At 45.2% G+C, this 19,753-nt stretch overlaps 1 protein-coding gene across 1 annotated transcript in view; it reads right to left on the bottom strand.

The window, feature by feature from the left end:
* Positions 1–3,278: 3,278 nt before the first annotated feature.
* The window catches only part of TMEM167B (transmembrane protein 167B), a 60,727-nt gene continuing 44,252 nt past the window's right edge, over positions 3,279–19,753 (bottom strand). Inside the window, exon 3 of the mRNA XM_069633534.1 lies at positions 3,279–4,942. Coding sequence (XP_069489635.1) covers positions 4,860–4,942 — 83 coding nt within the window. The 3' untranslated portion in view covers positions 3,279–4,859. The remainder of the gene's footprint in view (positions 4,943–19,753) is intronic.

The following is a 19,753-nucleotide window of genomic DNA, read 5'->3' as shown; positions in this document are numbered from 1 at the left end:
CAACTGAATACATAAATACATCAGCAGTCCTCAAAGCAACGGAAAAAAAAAAAAAAAACACACCACAGTAATTTTATCGGCAACCAAACCACATAACTCTTCTTAATCAAAGAGTTACAAAACCAAAATCCTACAAAACAGGAGCCATTCCAACACGAGCAATATGCCACATGGCCAACTACCTTGGAACAGAAATTGAAACAATCCAACAGACCATCGATACAAGCCGTGCAACTATGAACACAAGCACTGAACCACTGATAACTGGCGATACACTAACCACAGCAAGACTTGTCTGCTTCGAACCAATACATGAAGAAGCTTCCACACTAATAAAGGACATCAAACTTGCAGGATGTCCAAGCGCCCCCCGCCCCCCAGGGCATCGACCAAGAAATACTCAACCACAGCACCCCAGTATCACACTACTAGCATCTAATGAACCTCTCCCTATACACAGGAATAGTACCAAAATAATTCAAACATCTATATCCAACTTTCTCTACCCGACAAAAAAACGGGAGAACCATGTATACAAAATCCTACTCGGCTATGAAGAAACACACAGAATACTCGACAATTTGCACTTCAGCTTCAGACCCATGAGAGGAACACAAGCAACCATTTTAGCTATATGGGACTTAAAAGTAAATGCAGACAACAGCACTCTATCTGCCGTCATACTACTGGACATAGAGGTGTTTGAAACAATTGGTCACAAAACAGTAATAGAAAGACCAGAGGAACGTGGTGTAAAAGACTGTCTTAAAATGGCTAAAATCGTTCCACACAAATCGAACCCAAAGAACGTACCCACCACCTTTTATCTCAAATACCAAACACCAAAAACATCTGCTGTGGAGTGCCACAAGGCTCCAGCCTCTTCCATCTTCTCTTCCACATCTACATGTCCCCCTCCTTGATGAAAATTATTTGAAATCACGCACTGACCGCCAACTACGTAGACGACACAACTCACCGTCAAGATAGCCACGACCCAAACACCACGGTCAACAAATACCTTGCTGAAATATACAACTGGATGACAACATACAACCTCAAATGAAAGCCGTCAAAACAGAAATAATAATCTCACAACCAGAGGGCAACGCAACCAACCCACAACTGAACTGGCTGTCTGGCATGGGAACCCAATTGGAGACTTCAAATGTGATAAATAACTTAGGAATACTTATGGACAACGGACTTTCACTGGAACCACAAGTCAACACCATCACAAAGAAGTGCATCTACGTCCGGAGATTACTCAGAGCGATGATACTCTACCTCTCCTTTCCACATATAACCCTTGCAATCATCTCCCTAGTATTGTCAAGAACAGACAACACAAACGGCCTCTACCTTGGAATGCCAGACTGGCTCACCAAAAAACTAACACAGCAAAACACTGCAGCAAGGGCACTCCTGAGATTAAACAAAAGAGACCACATTGCACTAGCTTCGAGAAGCCTAAATTGGCTCCCAGGTGAAAAAATGCATTAAATTCAAAGCCCTCTGCATTGCCCACAAATCACTACATGAACAAGGAGCTGCATTTCTCCAAGCCAAGAGCAACAGTTACCAACCCGAAAGAAACCTAGGATAAAGCGACCACCTCCAAATCAAGACGGAACATTACAAAATATGGAAATTTGGAGGAACGACATTCTCACGCCTAATCACTAATATATGGAGCACAATGCCAAAGGAAATTAGAACCACAGAAGACCACCTCACCTTCAGAAAATGACTGAACATGGCTATTCAACCGTCAATGACCAGCACAAACAGACAATACCAGCGATAGCAATGGGGCTTAAAGCCACCAACCACTAACCAACCACTTTCTGCAACTCCACTTCTAGCCATGCGTGACATTTAGATTTGTAAGGACTAGCCATGCCCCACATCTAGACAGATCTGTGAAGACTAGCCACACATTTAATCTAACTGCTCCCAGAAGAACACTGTGTGGCAATTCTAGCTGCGCAGAGAAGGGATAATGGGAGTAGCCAATGTATTGCATGTAGACAAATTTGTGGGAGTAGCTAGTGCATTGAGCTTGGAAGGGTGGAGGGGACAGCCACTGCACCACACCTGCAAGAATTGAAGAGTACCACTGACCTGCAGCTGGATGATGAGCTCCAAGAACATACCTGGGAGACTTCTGTGAGTAACAAAAATACTAACCAACCTGCTCCCCTCCAACATTCCTCACAAATACTGTACATGCCCATGGGCTATCCAAACTACACACAAACACACACCAAACTAAACATTAAAACACAGCAAACGATCCCCAATAATATGGATACAACAAGCAAATGTGCTCAACCATAACTACAAGTCAAACTATACATGAAGCACACTAAAACACACACAACATAACATTCTCCTGCATACAACAAACAACCAAGACACTGGACCCCCCCCCCCACCACATATAACAAGCCAGTGCGCACAAAGAAACTACCACACAACCAACATAACATTTGTATATAACAAACCACCAAGGGATTGAGACTTACGCCTACGGATACCTCAGGTACCTAAATTTAGACAAAAATAAAAAACGGCGGCAGCAGCTTCCCAGTCAAGACAGCCCAACACTGGAATGCTCTCCCTCAACATCGGAACAGACCAATCCTACTACAGTTGTAGGCGGAACACTCACCTGGCTACGCTCCAATGACCCCTATGACTTAACCTTGCCCCTCTCACCCTAACAGACCCTATCTTACCCGACTGTATATATGTACATTCCTTAACTGATCTGCCGAAATGCAATTTACTGTCTGTTTATATGTAAATCTGTTCACCGATTTGACAAAATGTAATGTTCTGTTCTATACTTAAATTGTGCCTTATCCTGTAACTAAGCTTTTATATAATCGTATTTTCCTGTTCTCTGTTGCGCCCTGTTACCTCTGGGTTTGGCGCACCATACAAAATCAATAAACAATACAACAAGCCAACTCAACCAACTCGTATACAAGCCAACACACACATGCCAGTTTCTCCTAGTTCTGGACCTATACTATCATTCAATCGTCACTAACACACCTGCCCTATTTCTTGCAGAACCAGGTGAGCACCTGGACACTGTCCCAGTGGTAACGGTGCGTGGTAGCAGACAACATAACTTACATTTTGCCCAGCAACTACTTTTGGTGTAGACATTTTCATATTTTTGCAGAATGTGATAAGATGAGGCATGGTACAGATCTGGGGGAGAGAGTCCCACATTCTAAGAAGAAAAACCTTGAAGTAAAAAAAAATAAAAAATAAAGATTTAATCATTTTCTTTACGTTGTTTTTATGTACAATTTAAAGAAAAGGTACATGTAAAGTCATGGAACAGTTGTTTCAAACTAAAGATCCCTAAAGTTCTTACATTTGTAAACATGTTGTCAAATACCGGTCTATATTAAACCCCTCATTGCAGGGCTGCTGCTAAAGTAACAATCCATTTATTATTGTGGAACAGATATTAAACGGTCAGTGGGAAACTGAATCGTTGAAACCATGAATTTACAAGAAACCATACCATTCCACAAGAGCAGTCTTGGCTATAGCAGCCTGTAACATTACAAAAAACAAAGAGGAGCTGCTTGTATCCTGGGTGTACATATCCCAGACATAAGTGTTTTTAGGAAAAATAATCTAATATCTGGCAAAGCTGGGAGACATTCAGCAGTTTTAAAATCAGGACTCCGAATTAGGAGAAACAAAGAAAAATACTTACTGCAAGGCCCCCGCTGTTTCCCCGGAGGTCAGGTTTGGCTGGGTTAAATTGGGAGATCAACTTCATATTTACATGACAAAACAAGTGCATGTTTGAAGTCCATAAAGCATGGAAACAATTGGTACTTGACCAGGCATGATGCATTGGTTTTTCAACAGGGTAAAAGGTACATTGATGAATAACAGAAATCTGCAATACTACTTTTAAAAGTAATACAGGAATTTTTGGATACCGCCTAAGCATTGCTGCTCATGGATTACAGTTCACGGCAGGACTTCTGAGCCATAGGATTGTGGTCCCCTTTTCTATGAACGTTACATACCCAAACAGCTAAGAACCTGAGTACCAACTCGACCGTCATGCTTTTTGTAGAAGGATGGCTCTGTTGAAATGTGTCTGCAAGTATGGAGTTTACAGATTTGTGACTAGATCATATAATTGCCATTCCCAAAATCTTCTGTAATCTACATACGCACATTTTAACCTTTAACGCAGTACTAGAAATAAAGGGAACCTTGAACTACATTGTTGAGAGACAACACTTACTTGTACATAACTTGTACATAAAAAGCCAGGTCTACTGCAAGCTGCGATTTACAGTGTTTTTCTTGTATTATCGCCATTCTATACGCCCTGTCATAGTGGCAGGACAGGGATAGCATGTACAAGGCTGGAAGAAAAACGAACAAAACAAAAATAAAATCAAATAAATTGCCCTCCATGTTGAAGATATGTGCAAATGCTACACTGAGTTAGTGTGGCACCACAAACTTCATGTGCCATCATGCTTCCAATTAATCCCCCCACTCCCCAATCAACCAACCGGGCAAGGAAGACACTCCAGGATCATTAAATATCGTAGATAGGAGTTCCTGCTGTAGTGACAAACACATGCCACCTCATTTAAAAAGCGAGCATGGCTTAAGGGAATTTTTGCAAAGTGCAGACTGTAGACAGTTACTTAGGGAGACTTCAATGTTGCAGGTTGCCACTGTGTGTCTGCAAGCAAGGAGAAAGATATCCCCTTGACAGAAGCCAATAGTGTTCCGTTTTGTCCCATCATAGGCATTGCCATCATGAAGCCTTCTTCTTGTTAGGATGAAGGTTTGCAGTTTCATTTTATAAACAACACATAAAACGCCATCACAATGCAGGACACTGCCACAGCCAGATGCAGCCGAGAGCCAATGACAGCAGCTGGAAGGTTAAAAGGACAGAAAAGTTAAACAAAAGCTGAAAAGAAAGTTTTACTTCTAAAAGTGTCAACCAACAGACAATAATGCAATAAGAAACAATCAATTACTGAAGACTAAGTCAGTTATTATGCAATATGATCAACCATCTGAATATTCCTCGTGCATCAAAAATCCCAGGGTGCATATTATGGGATCTCCAATTACTGCTTGGGCACATAAGTGTCTGTGATTCAGAGATTCACTATCACACAGAATGATGGTTCAAAACCGTCTCTTATTTCCCTTTTTTTACCATGGACAAGATGCCAGGAAAAGTGCCTCCATAACTATATACAGATTCTCTAAACTTGGCAAAAGCTCCAAATAACTCGCACTTGAGGACAGGTAACGTTATTCTAGGGAGAACCAGTCATAATTCTCTGCCCTTTGGGGGAAACCGTGGGTAAGGTAACCAGGGAGAGGAAACTGAAATCTAAGCCCAAAAAAAGTGGGTGTGCCGTTCCATCGTGCGCAAATTACAGTTTGCCTGGTAATATAAAGAAATGGTGGTGCATGCTTTCAAATAGAGTGATGACAAATGTCACCTTTTGCATTAATGTCTTTTTCTAGAAGATCAGCTTGACTGCTTGCAGGCAATCTCCACCCATGTACCTCTCAGATCACCTCAGGTAGGAACCCAAGGACTGCGCGTCTCTCCACAGAGAGCAGTCGGCTGCCCAGTTGTGTCGCTGAACTCCCATAAGCTCTGTGGGAGTCCAGCAGCATACTCTTCCACTCTGCTGCAATTCTTCCACACTGCTCAAAAGTGTCTCACCTGCCTGACGGCTGGTGACCACAGAAACACCAGGAAAGGGAGTCTCCGTAATGGGACTGAGTCGGCAGCCTGAGTGACTACATCCGGGGCTGAACGGCTAATTTACTTACCTTCAACTATTGTTCTCCAATATGGATTCACATCCCCATGAATATTCCACGTCGTCAGGCTGGGAATCCTCGGTAAAAGGAAAAAAATAAATAAAAATAAAAAATGTAAAAAAATGTGCACTTTCAAACTGTATTTCTCCTCTAAACCAATCACTGTCCTCTGGGTTATACTGCCCCATCCAATGACAGCCCTCTTCCCCAAGCCCCGCCTCTGGCAGCCCTCTTCAGATTTGGTAAGCACAAAGTGGCAGTATGACTAAAAAGGAGCCACAGTGGGGCCGGAGGGAGGGTTCACATGTGAATCCATGCCAGACCCATACTGGAGAACAATAGTTACAGGTAAGTAACTTAACCTCCTTCATGGGGTCTGGCATGGATTCACATGCTCATGAAAAACAAATACACAGTAGTACACATTACACAACCACAGGAGGTGGCAAAGCTCAACAGAAGTAATCAACACTTTTCCTGGAACAGACTCGCCTCAAGCGAACAGGTCTCGTAGCACTGCCAGGCCAACTCTGGAATCCCTGTCGACGCAGTAGAACCTCGTGAAGGACCTCCATGTCGCAGCCTTGCAGTTGTCGAGCAGGGGTACACAATAAAGGAATGCTGTCGTTGCAGCCATCGCTCTGGTGCAGTGGGCTCTTGGGCGGCTTGGCAGAGGCTGGTTAGCCAGCCGATGACAGTGCATAATGCAGCCAGAGGGGGGGTCATCTTGAGATGGAAACCTTTGACAATGCCTTCCCATTACTCACAGGTCCAAAGTGCACAAACGTTTGATAAGTCTTACGAAAACTCTTGAGTGCCACGTAGAACTACAAGGCACAAGAAACATCCAGCAAATGAATGATCCTCTCCTCCGGCGATGACGTTTTTGGAAAGAAAACCGGTAACCCCAAAGGCTCTTTGAGGTGGAATTCCAACAGAACCTTCGGCATGAAAGAGGGGAGCGTACGCAAGACCACCCTCTATTCGTGGAAAGTCAAATACGGCTGCTTGCAGGATAGGGCTAGTATCTCACCCACTCGTCTGGCTGAGGTGACCACAAGGAATGCCGTTTTCCACGAGAGAAATTTGAGTGGGGCTTGATGCATAGGTTCGAAAGGTGCCCACATATCTTGTCAGGACTACGTTGAGTTTCCCATGCCGGGGCAGGCAACCTCACCGGCGCGAAAGATCGAAAAAGCCCCATGAGAAAGTCCTTGACAAGTCTGTGGGACCACTACAGGGATTATCCCCAGTGATCTGGCGTAGCGCGAGATGGCCGTCACGTGTACCTTGATGGACATGCGAACAAGAGCAGCTTTAGCCAAGGAAAGCAAGTATGGAAGAATCTGTGGGCCCGTGAATCTTCGACGGTACCACGTAGAAAAACTCTTCCACTTATGGCCGTAGCACTTTAGTGTCTCTACAACCTGGCTCTGGTGAGGATCTCCCTGCAGTCCAATGGCAACTCATAACCTCCAAACTCTAAGGCTGCAGGAGCCATGCCTTCAGGTTCAGGGATCCTGGGTCGTGATGGAGGATTGTGCCTCCCTCTCTGGTGAGCAGATCTGGCTGGAGGCACTGTTGACAGGCCGAGTAGGTCCAGATACCAAATCAGCCTCGGCCACGCTGGGGCTATGAGTATCATCTTGCACAGACACCGTCTGAGTGTGTTGATCACACATAGCAGGAGAGGACACTGAGGAAAGGTGTACAGAAACAAACTTTCCGACGGGAAGGAGAACGCATCTCGTTTCCCCCCCCCCATCCCCAAGCTCCTCGGGTGGCATTTGCTGGCAAACGTCTGGCATTTGGAGTTCGCCTCTGTGGCAAAAAAAATCTATCGGGGGTCAGCCCCATTTGCAGAACAAGTGGTTCACCTGATCCTGATGAAGTTCCCACGTGTGGCAGGAGCGCAGTTCCCTGCTGAGGGAGTCTGCGATGGTGTTCTTGGTGCCTGCCAGGTGGAGAGGGATGAGGAACATCCCCGGTCCGATGGCCCAGACCCACAAGTTTGATCTTCCTTGGAGAGTGCTTGGAGAGTGGGACCGAGTGCCCCCCCGCTTCCTGATGTAGAACATGGTGTTTGTGTTGTCTATGAAAATACTCACCACCATGCCCTTTAGAGACAGTAGGAAAGACGAGTGCCCAGAACACTGCCCGTAGCTCCAGGATGTTGATGTGCAGATTCTTCTCCTCCGGAAGCCACAGACCTCTGGCAAGTAGACGTCCTATGTGAGCCCCCCCCCAACTTTCCAGCGAGGTGTCTGTGGTGACCATCTCCAAGTATGGCAGGGAAAGCATGTGGAATAGACTCAGAGCCCCCGAGCCATTGGAGAAGGAGCTATATTGCCCCTTTCTGTAACATGGCTCAGACTTCTTCCAGGAGCTGAGGGATGTGCTGCTCCTGACAGGGAAACGGTGGAATACGAGGGCACCTGCGTTGGAATTCAAGAGGTGTCCCTGAGTGACCACGTCCAGCACCAGTCAGTGGTGATGATCTTCCACTGATTGACAAACCTCATCAGCTGGCCTTCCACCGGGGTGCACAAGTGGGAGCCCGACGTCTTGGCTGATTCAGGCTTGCTTGGACGCGTGCTGCCCAGCAAGTGATGGCAACGCTGACCTCCGTATCCCTGTACCCCTGTAGGCTTCCTGCGGAGGATCGGGGAGGATACTTGTATTATGTGGAGAATCCTTTGATGATCTGCTCGATTTTCACCTGGAGGAACGAAAAGACAAGCAATGCTGCTGTAGAGAGAACGTGCCATCTCTGCATCACTCTTTATGGGATTTGTCAACCACCTCCCCGAACAGATTTTAACTGTTGCATGTCCAGCACCTTTCCATGAACGTCCTGATGAAGTTTGTGGCCTTCAACCGTCCCTATCGGCGAAAGAAGACTCCGGTTTCCCATCTGCCAGAAACCAGAGTCAGTGATGTCCACTGCCACTCAAATGGCATGGTCCGACGCCACCTCACCTTCCTGAAAGAGGGCTAGAGCTTCAGTTTTCTTGTCGTTGGGGATGATTTCCAGGATCAGGCCCAGCTTGACCCAAGGCTCCCGGTCGTATCGGGCCAAGATAGCCAGAGCATTAGGTGCCTTGATCGTGGATGCCGCTGTGTATATGACGCTTTTCCCATGGCGTCCATATTCTTCCCCTCGTTGTCCGGGAAATCTGATGATGAAGCTGGATTAGCCAAATGTTTCCTTTCAACAGCCAGCACTACCGAGTCCGGCCACAGCTGTGACCTCAAGGAACTTGGGTACGGAGTCCAGCACCCTGTATTTCTTCTCTAACCTGTCTCATTTGGTTGGAGCCGTGCATGGGTTCTTCATGGGGGCTTCCACCCAAACGTCATCCAAAAGGGGTACCACCATGATCATCTTCCTCTTGGACTCTAGATGCTGATACAAGAAAACCCTCTTTCTCAGTTTTCTCAGGCTCCAGCTGGAACAGCTCAGACGCCCTGAAAATATAAAGTAGAATGATCCCACATCATATGGTGGAGAGACTACGAGGAGCGTCCAGGTGCAGTGATGTCGTTGACTGCCGGGACAAAGTCCTCATCCTCGTTGGTCCCCGTGGCTGTATCCATACCAGTGTTAGTGTGTGTACTGGGGTCCACTGGTGGAGTCGGGGCCAGACGAGGTGGAGGAGGCTGAAGTGGAGGCGTCGGATGGCGCTTTATCTTCCTACTCTGAGGCTATCAGGGGTCTGCAGCACCAGCAGATCAGGAGGCCAACCTCTGCTGGATCTCGGTCACTAGGGTGTTGAGAGTCGATGGGTTTGTCCCTCAGCTGCGGAGGGACTGCTAGGGCGCTAGGCCCTGCGCCGCAGTCATCCTTGTGCACCGTCTGGACAAACCCTTGGTCATCGTGGTCCGTGGATGAGATGTTCATTGGTTGAAGGCAAACCATGGAAGGGCTGCTTTGGGGCCTCCCCGCCCCCCCTCTCTTTGTCCACCCTGATGGTTTTGAACTGAGATTTGGACCAGTGTCTTCCCCACGCCCCTTGCTGCTTGCAGCCTTTGCTGTTGCCTCGCCAGCCTTGTCGAGTCTTGGAACCAGGGATACTATCTGTACCATAGGAGCCATACTCGTTGGATTGGCAGCTACCGCCACTGTGGTCGTCACAGAAGATGTCAAAGTGGTCACCAAGGACTTTGGCTGCACAGCATTCTTCTCTTCCGCTGCCTTGGCTTTTCTGACTTGTCCCGTAACTTGGCTGGGGTGGACGACTTCCTCTTTGAGGAGGACCGCAATGGCAGGCTGGCTATGGAGGCGGACAGCGACACTGATTGCGACCTATCCAACCTGAAAACCATATCAGCGGCAAACCCAGTGGAATCGAACTTGCAGCTCTTAGCCACATCTTGGACCTCCACGGATGGGGCGACCTCAAAGGACTGTGACCTCTTCCCAGAGGGAGACCGCTCTTCAGACCAGTCAGTCCTTGGTGAGGCATGACCCTGCTCGGAGCACGGGTCAGAGACCTTAACCGATTTGAGCCATACCTCCAGCTGGCTATGCCCGTCTTTCCTTGTCTTCTTCGAGAGGCCCAGGCATATCTCGGCATCCATCCTCATTGTGGTTTGGGCGCAGCTAGTAAAGACATTGTAGGTGTTTTTCCTCCACAAAGACGTTACGTAGCCCACATTGGATGCAGGGCATGAAGAGGGTCCTTCCCTCCTTTTTGTCCTCGGTCATGGTCGGAGGGTGCGAAGTAGGCCAAAGACGGCCCTCCAGACACTTCTGACGAACAACCGCGCTTGAGGGGCAGCAACTTCATTGGCAACGGATCCCCATTGTTGGCCGATGAAGACAGTAGAAAGGCTCCAAAGAAATAAAAATAGAACTTTTCGAAGAAAAAACATTTGGAAAAATAGTACATAACTCGGAGAACAACTTGAGGACTCCCAACACTGAAGCTTGCAGTAGTAAAAATCTGAAGGCGGCTGCCAGAGGCGGGGCTTAGGGAGAGGACTGTCATTGGATGGGGGAAGTATGACCCAGAGGACATTGATTGGTTTACAGGAGAAATATAGTTTTAAAGTGAAAGTGAAAAACCAAACAGTTTTTTCTTTTAGAGAGAATTCCCAGCCTAACAATGTGAAACATTCATGACCATGTGAATCCATGCCAGACCCCCTGCTGGAGAAGGCTTACATCTGTGACCTAATTTGGGGGGGAGGGGTTTCCAGGATACTGGTATCCAGACCTCATAGGGGTTCCCCAATATCATACTCCTGTCAGTCAGCTTTGATTTCAGCACCTATTGTCAAAACTGCCTCTCCTTAGAAACTCTTCCTCTCAAAGTGTGGAATGCCCAATCAATGTTGGAGGTGGGAATCCTGGCTCAAGACCCTCCCCATGCTACACTGGAACAAGCCATTTTCAAACTGTCCAACCTTTTCCATATTCAAATACTGTAATCTGCTCTTCTCAATTTTAGGGGAATAATACATAAATGAAGCTCACCAACTTCCATTTTTCTAATCCCTTTCTCCACATATTTTTAACAAAGTTAACCATGCATTTGACCGGTAGCTGTGATAAAGTCTCTGTGGCACTTGGCTCAGGGGCTGATACAGGGTTACAGAGTGCAGTTTTCAGTTTGTCTCATAACTTCATCAGTAATCCTGGCACCTCTTGAAATGACATACACTTTGAGGCAATGCTTCTGCTGTAGCTTTCGCATACAAGCTCCTCAGAGGTTTTGGTGACCACAGGTCTATACATTGGGGTTTACACGGAGATATTTCAAGTCTCCAGTCAAACCCATCATGTAGCACTGGAAACAATAAATAAACATCTCTGCATATTTCTAGAAGGTCATTTTCATCCTTGCATAGTTTACACTGAGTGAGCAAGGGGTTGAACCTGCTAATTCTTTAGTAGAGTACAACAGCAACAATGTAAGAATGTATAGGCCTATAACACATGGACACCGCCCCAATCAGCATTTCGCTCAATCCTGAGACGCAAGCTTTCCACCTCGTTCACCTTAGCCAGTCCAGACAAAAATAAACATAATTCTATTTATCAAAATGTAATGAAACGACATTGGAACAACCTTACATAAAGGTTCATCAAAATAATGTATACCACTCATTTCCGATATTAATATTTCTGAGATGAACAAGAATCATTTAAACTTTTATTGTGTACTTTTTTTCCTTCAACCTAGATTTCCTCAAGGCATGTTCTTGTGACACCATTGAAGCCCTAGCACTATTGTTTGGTCTTGTACCCTTAATTTACACTTTACAAGTACTTAGTGAGTCCTCTATTCAGCCCAACAGATAAGAGGTGTATCGTCCACTTTTACTCCCTAAAAACAAGCAAATACTAAATAAGAAACAGATGGGACTTTGTGCCCCTGCTTTCATCCACACATCCCCATGGTTTTTGTATTTATTTTTATAATGCGCCTATACGCCATGTTTTTCGCCCCAGTAGTGCATGTATTTCCACAGAAACAAACTACAATTATTACTGCCTGATACGCATAGGTAAAGATGCATCTTTTAATGTGCATGAATAACTAGATTCTAAGAAAAAATTACAAAACACTTCTGTTTTCAATTCAAACATAATAAATTACTGCTTTTCTCCGAGACGGACAAAATCAATGAACTTAGAAGAAATCATACATCCATAATGACCGGTGATCCCACTGACCTAACGGATTTACCGGAATATCTGAGGGCACTGACATCCCACAATGCATCTCAACTAGAACACTTGGAAGCCCCCCATAGACGACGGAGAAGTCATTGAAGCCATCAAATCTTCCGCCCCTGGCCCGGATGGCCTTTCCGCAAACTTCTACAAAAAATTTGCCAGAGTTTTGGTACCCCAGCTAGCGGCCTTATTTAACTCCATCCTAACCACAAGAGCAGTTACGAAATCAATGGCAGAATCAATCACAGTCCTACTACACAAGCCCGGGAAGGATCCCGAGCTACCAGATCCCTACCGTCCGATATCACTCCTGAACAACGACGGCAAGATTTCCGCTAAAGTGTTAGCTAGGAGACTAGGGCCGGTCCTCCCAGGCTTAATCGACCAAGACCAGACGGGGTTTATCCGTGGAAGAGGGACCCAGGACAACATCAGGCGAACGATAAATCTAATTGAGTGCGCCCACAAAACACAGACTAGGATGGCGGTGATCTCACTAGACGTCCACAAAGCCTTTGACCAGGTGGACTGGGGCTATATTCAAGCGGTCCTTCAGCACTTTGGCTTCGGCCTCAACTTCACCACATGGGTCATGGCCAACTCCCAAATTCCCACCAGGCAACTTCGAATTAACGGTGCCAGGTCAGATCACATACAGATCTCAAGAGGCAACAGACAGGGTTGCCCACCATCACCTTTAGTCTTCACCCTGTCCATGGAACCCTTTGCCGCCAGAATCAGGCATAAAGCATAAAGGGGATACAAGTAGGGGACCAACAATACAAAATCGCGCTTCATGCCGACGGCGTGCTTTTCACTGCCACAAACCTAGAAACTTCCCTGGAGGCAATATGGAAAGAGATCGAGGAGTTTGGGGTCCTTTCAGGATTCAAGGTGAACCTGTCCAAATCTTCAGCATAACCCATTAACCTCTCCATCCAGGATAGGATATCCCTCACCCCACTCATCGATTCCCTGGGCCAAGGGAGCAATTGAATACCTCGGGGTCCAGATCCCCAAAGACCCAATGCGACTGTACTCGACCAATATCCCGCAATTAATCAGCGACCTGCAGAGCGACCTCAAAAGGTGGAAGCAGCAGGAAATCTCCTGGTTCGGACGAATCACTGCTGTCAAAATGAACCTGATCTTCAGGTGGCTATACCAGTGCGCAGCACTACCAATACAGATCCCAGCCCCCACCATAAAGGCTCTACAAAAGAACATACTATTTGTCTGGGGGTGGGGACCCCGAATCAACAGGCGAATCATGCTGAAAGGGAAACCACAATGGGGGCTGGGAGTCCCTGACTCGGCCAGATACTCCCTTGCCGCTCAATTAGTACATGCATTCTCTTAGGTGCAAGAAGTAGACCCCCCCCCCGAAATGGCGACAAATTGAAGAGACCTGGTGCCTGGTTCCACTACCTGATCTCCCGCACCTACCACCTATGAAACCCAGGCAAACAGCGGGCCCCTATCAGCCACAATGGTAACGACCCACTGCTGGAAAAGCACAGCACGGAAATGGGGAGTCCGAAGCGCCCTGGGCCCCATGTCCCCCATCTGGAACAACCCTGAATTCTCCCCAGGAAATCCCCCGATGGACTTCCAAACCTGGATAGCGGGAGGCCTGGCGAAAACTAGCGGCTTTCTAGAAGATGGTTTACCCATCACATTCGACAGGTGCAAAATCAAATTTGGAGTGGGAGAGTGGGAGAACGGGAGAGATTCCGTTACACCCAAATCAGGCACTGGATGTCCCACAGAAAAACACGAGAAAAATGCTCCAGAGATCCAACAGCGCTGGAACTTACGCTAACAACTCCAACCAGCAAAGGCAGAATGTCCACGATCTACCGCCTCCTAGACAGGTTAGATCCTACAAAAAAAGAAAGATACATGACAGAATGGGAAAAGGATCTTGGGCGTGAGATAGCGGTAGAAGAATGGGGGAAAATATGGGCTAGATTGCACAAAAGCTCACAATGCATCACGAACAGGGAAGGGGGATATAAACTGTGCGACAGATACTATATCACTCCTACTCAAATCCACAAAGCCAACCCAGAAATCCCTGACACATGCTGGCGCGGTTGCCAGATTCCCAGATCCCTATTCCACCTGCTGTGGTCCTGCCCAAAGGCGGAGGTATACTGGAAGGAAGTCCTAAAACACAGACATTTCCGGTCCCTCCATTCCCTGGGACCCAGAAATTGTTCTCTTAGGCAAAACCGGAGATGAAGCATTCCCGATATCAGGACTAATACCCCACCTATGCAATCATCTGCTACTAGCCGCAAAAATTGCGTTGGCCCGACTATGGAAAGACGATGGTGCCCCCTTTGTTGCCCAATGGTGGGCCAAATGCTGGGACATAGTGCTAGCCGAAAAAAATCACAGCAATACGAACAGACTCCCTAAATAGAACCTGGAATATATGGGACCCATTCTTGGATTACGCTGCCAAATTCCCAACCCTCACCAGGAGGCCCCCTCTCACCAGGTGGCTTCAATGCAGCCCACTTTACTGAACCCCAGAGATCCCCTAAACACACCAGAGTCAAGGGGGTCACCTCCCCGGGACCAAGATGATCTGCCGTTGATGGCCAGAAGTCCAGCCCATTCTCAACCCCAACCTACAACCACCGCGAGAGACACTTACTCATGACTTTTTATAATTGTTGCACTGTTGTAATGAATATATCACTTTGTAAAAAACCAATAACATGTTGTTATAAAAAAAAACATAATAAATTACTCCCATTGGGAATTGAACATTTTTTTCATAACTTCCTAGAAATTAATGTTACACCCACAGAGAAGGTGTAAGTATTTCTGTTCAAATTAATAGGGGATAGTGGTGTTGCCCTTTTCCCAGTTTGCACCAAGGAAGTAAAGAGTATGCCAAAGGAAGAGCATTGATAATTCACGTAAAGTTAGAAAAAGCCATTAAATGCCAATTGCCATCATTTTCCATACCACTTTTCATGATGATGACGCTCGTTTTTAAAACATTTTTATAATGGCTAACAATCTTTGCATGCAGAGGTTTCAAACTGCTGAAGTGAGATTTCTAAGAAAAGTAGGCTAGGTCGAATGTAAAAAATTAATCTACAAATGTGATCCGACTGAATCAATGCAACACAATCAACTCTTAGCTAAGGTGCACATTTTAAACTGTGACTTGAAGAAACAAAGGTCAATGGCCAATTAAGTATGGTGGAGGGAGGGGTCATGTTATAAGAGGACATTTAAACATTTTGTAAGTCTAGTGATTCCAATAACCCATACAAAACGTGGGCAACACAAATACTATATGAACTCAAGACATTGCGTATTGTGGAATATTATTCAATGATTTTTTTGACAAGGTGATTAAGTAGCCACAATTACAACTAAAATTAGACTGTTTACCGTAAAGAAAGCAACACGGTAGGGTGATTGCACTGAATGAATTTAGTTATTAATAAACAAGGGACCAGGCTATGAGTTAGCCGCCAATTCAGATAAATTGAAATACCCTACTTTTGGAGCCCTACATCTAGGTTTATATGGAGTCCAAACTGGCTGCCGACAACATGTAGCCGGCAGTGTTTGCAGTAAAGAGCAAATTAAGGTTTCACCATGCGTAGCTGGCCTTTGGGTGGAAGCATTGCACCAAATCTGAAGTATGCTTATGGCGACATGCACAATTTTACAGGAAGCACTGGAAAATATTTTGTCACCCCTGGCCACAGGAAGCGTGCATTTCTTTCAGGCGAGTATGTAAACTAAGGAACTCGCCCTGCATGTCTAGTGGTATTTTTATGAATTTGCAAAAGACTCTAAAAGGATTTTCAATCATTTTGTTTATAGGATTGAAACATTACAAAATAAAATGAAGAGCGCACACTAGAAGGAAGGAAGACTAATTATGCTGCTGAATAAGAAGAGAAATACATTGAATGTAATCTCAACATGATGACAATAATAATAGAAAGATGAAAGTTAGTTCATGAAATCAATAAGGTCCAACTTAGGAAATCAAATGCAGTATTGACAAATTCATGATTTTCTTCTAGAACATGGATACTTCGCTTTAGAACATTAAAATGGGACGACAGATAGAAAGTACTACTGTAGCACAGAATCTGACTGAGCTCTGAAATTTTAATGAACTGTGTGGCTGCTCCTTGTGGACATTATCCGATTTACACACATGCACATTTTAAATCTGTATGTATTGTTTGTAAATATATATTCTAGATATTTTTTAATATGTTGAATTGATCTTTGTAATGTATGCATTTTTACTCTGTTAATGGTTTATGGATAATTTGTTTCCAAATAAACTTATGAATGTCTATCAATTTAAATGTGTGCCATTATTGTTAAGCCAAATATTTAACTGTATTCTCACTGCACTGAAGGTTTTAGGGTACCCAATGCTTAATAGTGAGTTATTAATTGGAAAGAGTAATTGGGTTCCCTAAATTGAAGAGAGATGTATATAGCCTTTGCAAGAGTCATATTTCAGTTTCAATTTTACTTTAGGATTCTCTTTTCCTTCATTATCATTATATATCCTTTGACTAACTGTATAATATGAATTTGAATATGATTTGGATTTATTCGTAACAAATTTGCCTTCATCAATTGGTTGTTTGGAGTACAATATTTTGTAATGAGCAGTCTTATGTTACTAACACTAGGATAAATGTCCTGAAACAAAGCTCAAAACATCTGTCGGCTAATAGGAAATACGTGTAAAGAAAATATTTAAGGTGCATTATTGAAATGAAATTTAATAAAATCTTATATTAATGCAAGGAACACATGCTTAGTATGAAAGAGCTTTACGTTTCTTGCTGTTTGTGTTTCAAAGATTTATGGAAAAGTGCCTCAAGCTTGGGGGCTTTGTGAAACCTTCAAGCAAGTTTGCAAACCAGAGCCGAAGGCAGGTACTCTTTTCGAAATTATTTTGTTTGCTTTAAGTGACTAAACGCATGTGTTTGTCTGTACTTTGTGAGACATGCATGGTTATCATGAGAGAAACTCAGACATAATGATTCAAGTTTATGAAAACCTTTATTTTATAAAGAAAGGTGTTTGGAGACTGCCTAACTTGCCCTACATCTATAATGGGAGTAGTCTCAACCCACAACAAAAATTTAAGTCCAAAGTCAGTGAAGTTAGTAAAAAACAAAAGTGTTTGTGTGAAACATATTCTTTCCCCCACACTTTCTAATGTGCATGGGATTGGACTAAATAAAAAGGGTGTTTCAAAGTAAAAGGTCAGGATAGTATTGGAGCTGCTCCACAGCTCCCTTCCCAAAGCCTTCAGCCACTTGAATGAATTCCACAGCTTTCAAAAGGCATTGTAGAAAGTTCTTTTTACAAAGTTCAAACAGTTCTGGTCGCACAAGATCAAAGCTCCTTTAGGTAACAATTCCTCTGTCACCTCTCCTCAGGAAGTCTGCTACGTGTCAATAGTTCAAAAGACTTTCAGAACAGGTTGGTGTATTGCTATATCAGGGCCTTTGAACAACACCCGGTATTCCTCAGCCCCAGGCGCGACCACTCTATTACCTTGGCTCGCCTCACACAGTTATTCAGCAGTTTACTGTGTGTTCATCGAAAATCTCCGATACATTGCTTTCGGCCCTGTGTGGGACCACTCTGATACTTAGGCCTCGGTTTCAGCTTTCTCTTCTCATCGTGACCTCGGCACCTTTTTTACAATTTATCACCAAGTTTTCATGGGGTCTATGTATGCCTTTTCACTCAAGCCTAGTCCCCCGTCACTTGCTTCTATATCCCCTGGCTTCCCAGCCCTGATCCGTGCAAGGTTGTACTCGTCCCATCCCTGGAGCAGAGACAGTTCCCATGAATATCACCCCCCACTGCCCCAACACGCTGGGTAGGGAGTGGCGCTGCACCTGCCAAATAAACTCCTGTCAACAGGAGATGGGCTACACCCGAGTTCTTGATCACTAATGGACACAGACACCAGAGTGAACTTTTTTTTGAGGACCCCTCTTTATTAAACCTGCCCATTCTTAAAATCTATAGAACCTAGGATTCCCATGACGTGTGCTCCATCTAAGCGGGGGCCGGCTATGTCAGCTCACCATTCTTTGGAGGGGTCTCGGGGACCGGAAAGATGAGCTTGCCGCAAACAATTCCCTTCCTAAACTCCGGTTCCACCCATATGGAGCACGCTGCCAGAGGATGGCTTTGTGGCCGGTCCCATCTTGCAAGGGGGCCTTGGGCAGGCCGCCAACCTATCTGATATACCTCTACCCCACAGCAGGGTACCTCCCTCTATCCCCAATAAATAACAATGGCCATCTACCTAATATATCTATCCCTTCTTAACACTTACTCTACTTAGCATTGTCAATACCGCAACTCTCTACTTCCCCTTACTTAGAATTTACCCTACATAACATTAAATACATATACACAAAACTACTCATACATATTTACAGAAACACGCAACTGCTCAGAAGGATTTCTGAACTCTGACCAGCAATATTAACAAAATGAACACAACACTAACTATGCAACATATATACAGTAACTCTTAGTCTGAAGTAATAGTCATCAAGTGGAGATCCACAACCTGTCAGAAAAGCGGTCATACAGGGCAAATATACTTTAGGCAGTCCTTCAACAACTCAAACCCTAACTAATAGGCAGTCCAGTCCCTACAAAAAGTGGAGCTTTGTGCTCAGAAGTACATTCAGTGCCAGAGCACTCTATGGTGCGGTTAAGTTCAAAACGGGTCTCTTCAAGGGGCTGTAGCGGCTCAGGAAGGTGGGTGAGGTGAAGCCTAAGGTCCCACTACTAGAGGAGGGTCTCCACAAGAGGGCAGAGTGATTTCCAGGAATCGGGGAATAGAATGCTAGCACAAGCTACTTTAACAAGGGAGAGTTGACCTTGGGGGACACTCGTGCATAAAAGTCTATGGATGCGCCAGGGGCCACCGGTAAGGGTTACAAGTACCCTCAGCTGACTCTGGACCAAACTGCCAGTCAAGTCCAGTTCATACGCAGGTTTGAATTCCGCAGTTGCACGTCTCTTTGGCTTTAAGTGGCTGTATTCAGGTACCTCAGTCTATGGCTTGATATGGCGATTTCTCCGCTTTTGGTGAAGGGATTGTGCCAGTTCCTCTGCAGCTCATCTTAGAGCACAGGAGGGCACAGCAGCAAGGCGCCAACAAAGTTT

Source organism: Ambystoma mexicanum, chromosome 13 (genome assembly GCF_040938575.1).
Source record: "Ambystoma mexicanum isolate Mex_15411 chromosome 13, UKY_AmexF1_1, whole genome shotgun sequence".
In the NCBI taxonomy this organism is placed as follows: domain Eukaryota; kingdom Metazoa; phylum Chordata; class Amphibia; order Caudata; family Ambystomatidae; genus Ambystoma; species Ambystoma mexicanum.
This window is presented reverse-complemented; position numbering and strand designations above follow the sequence as displayed.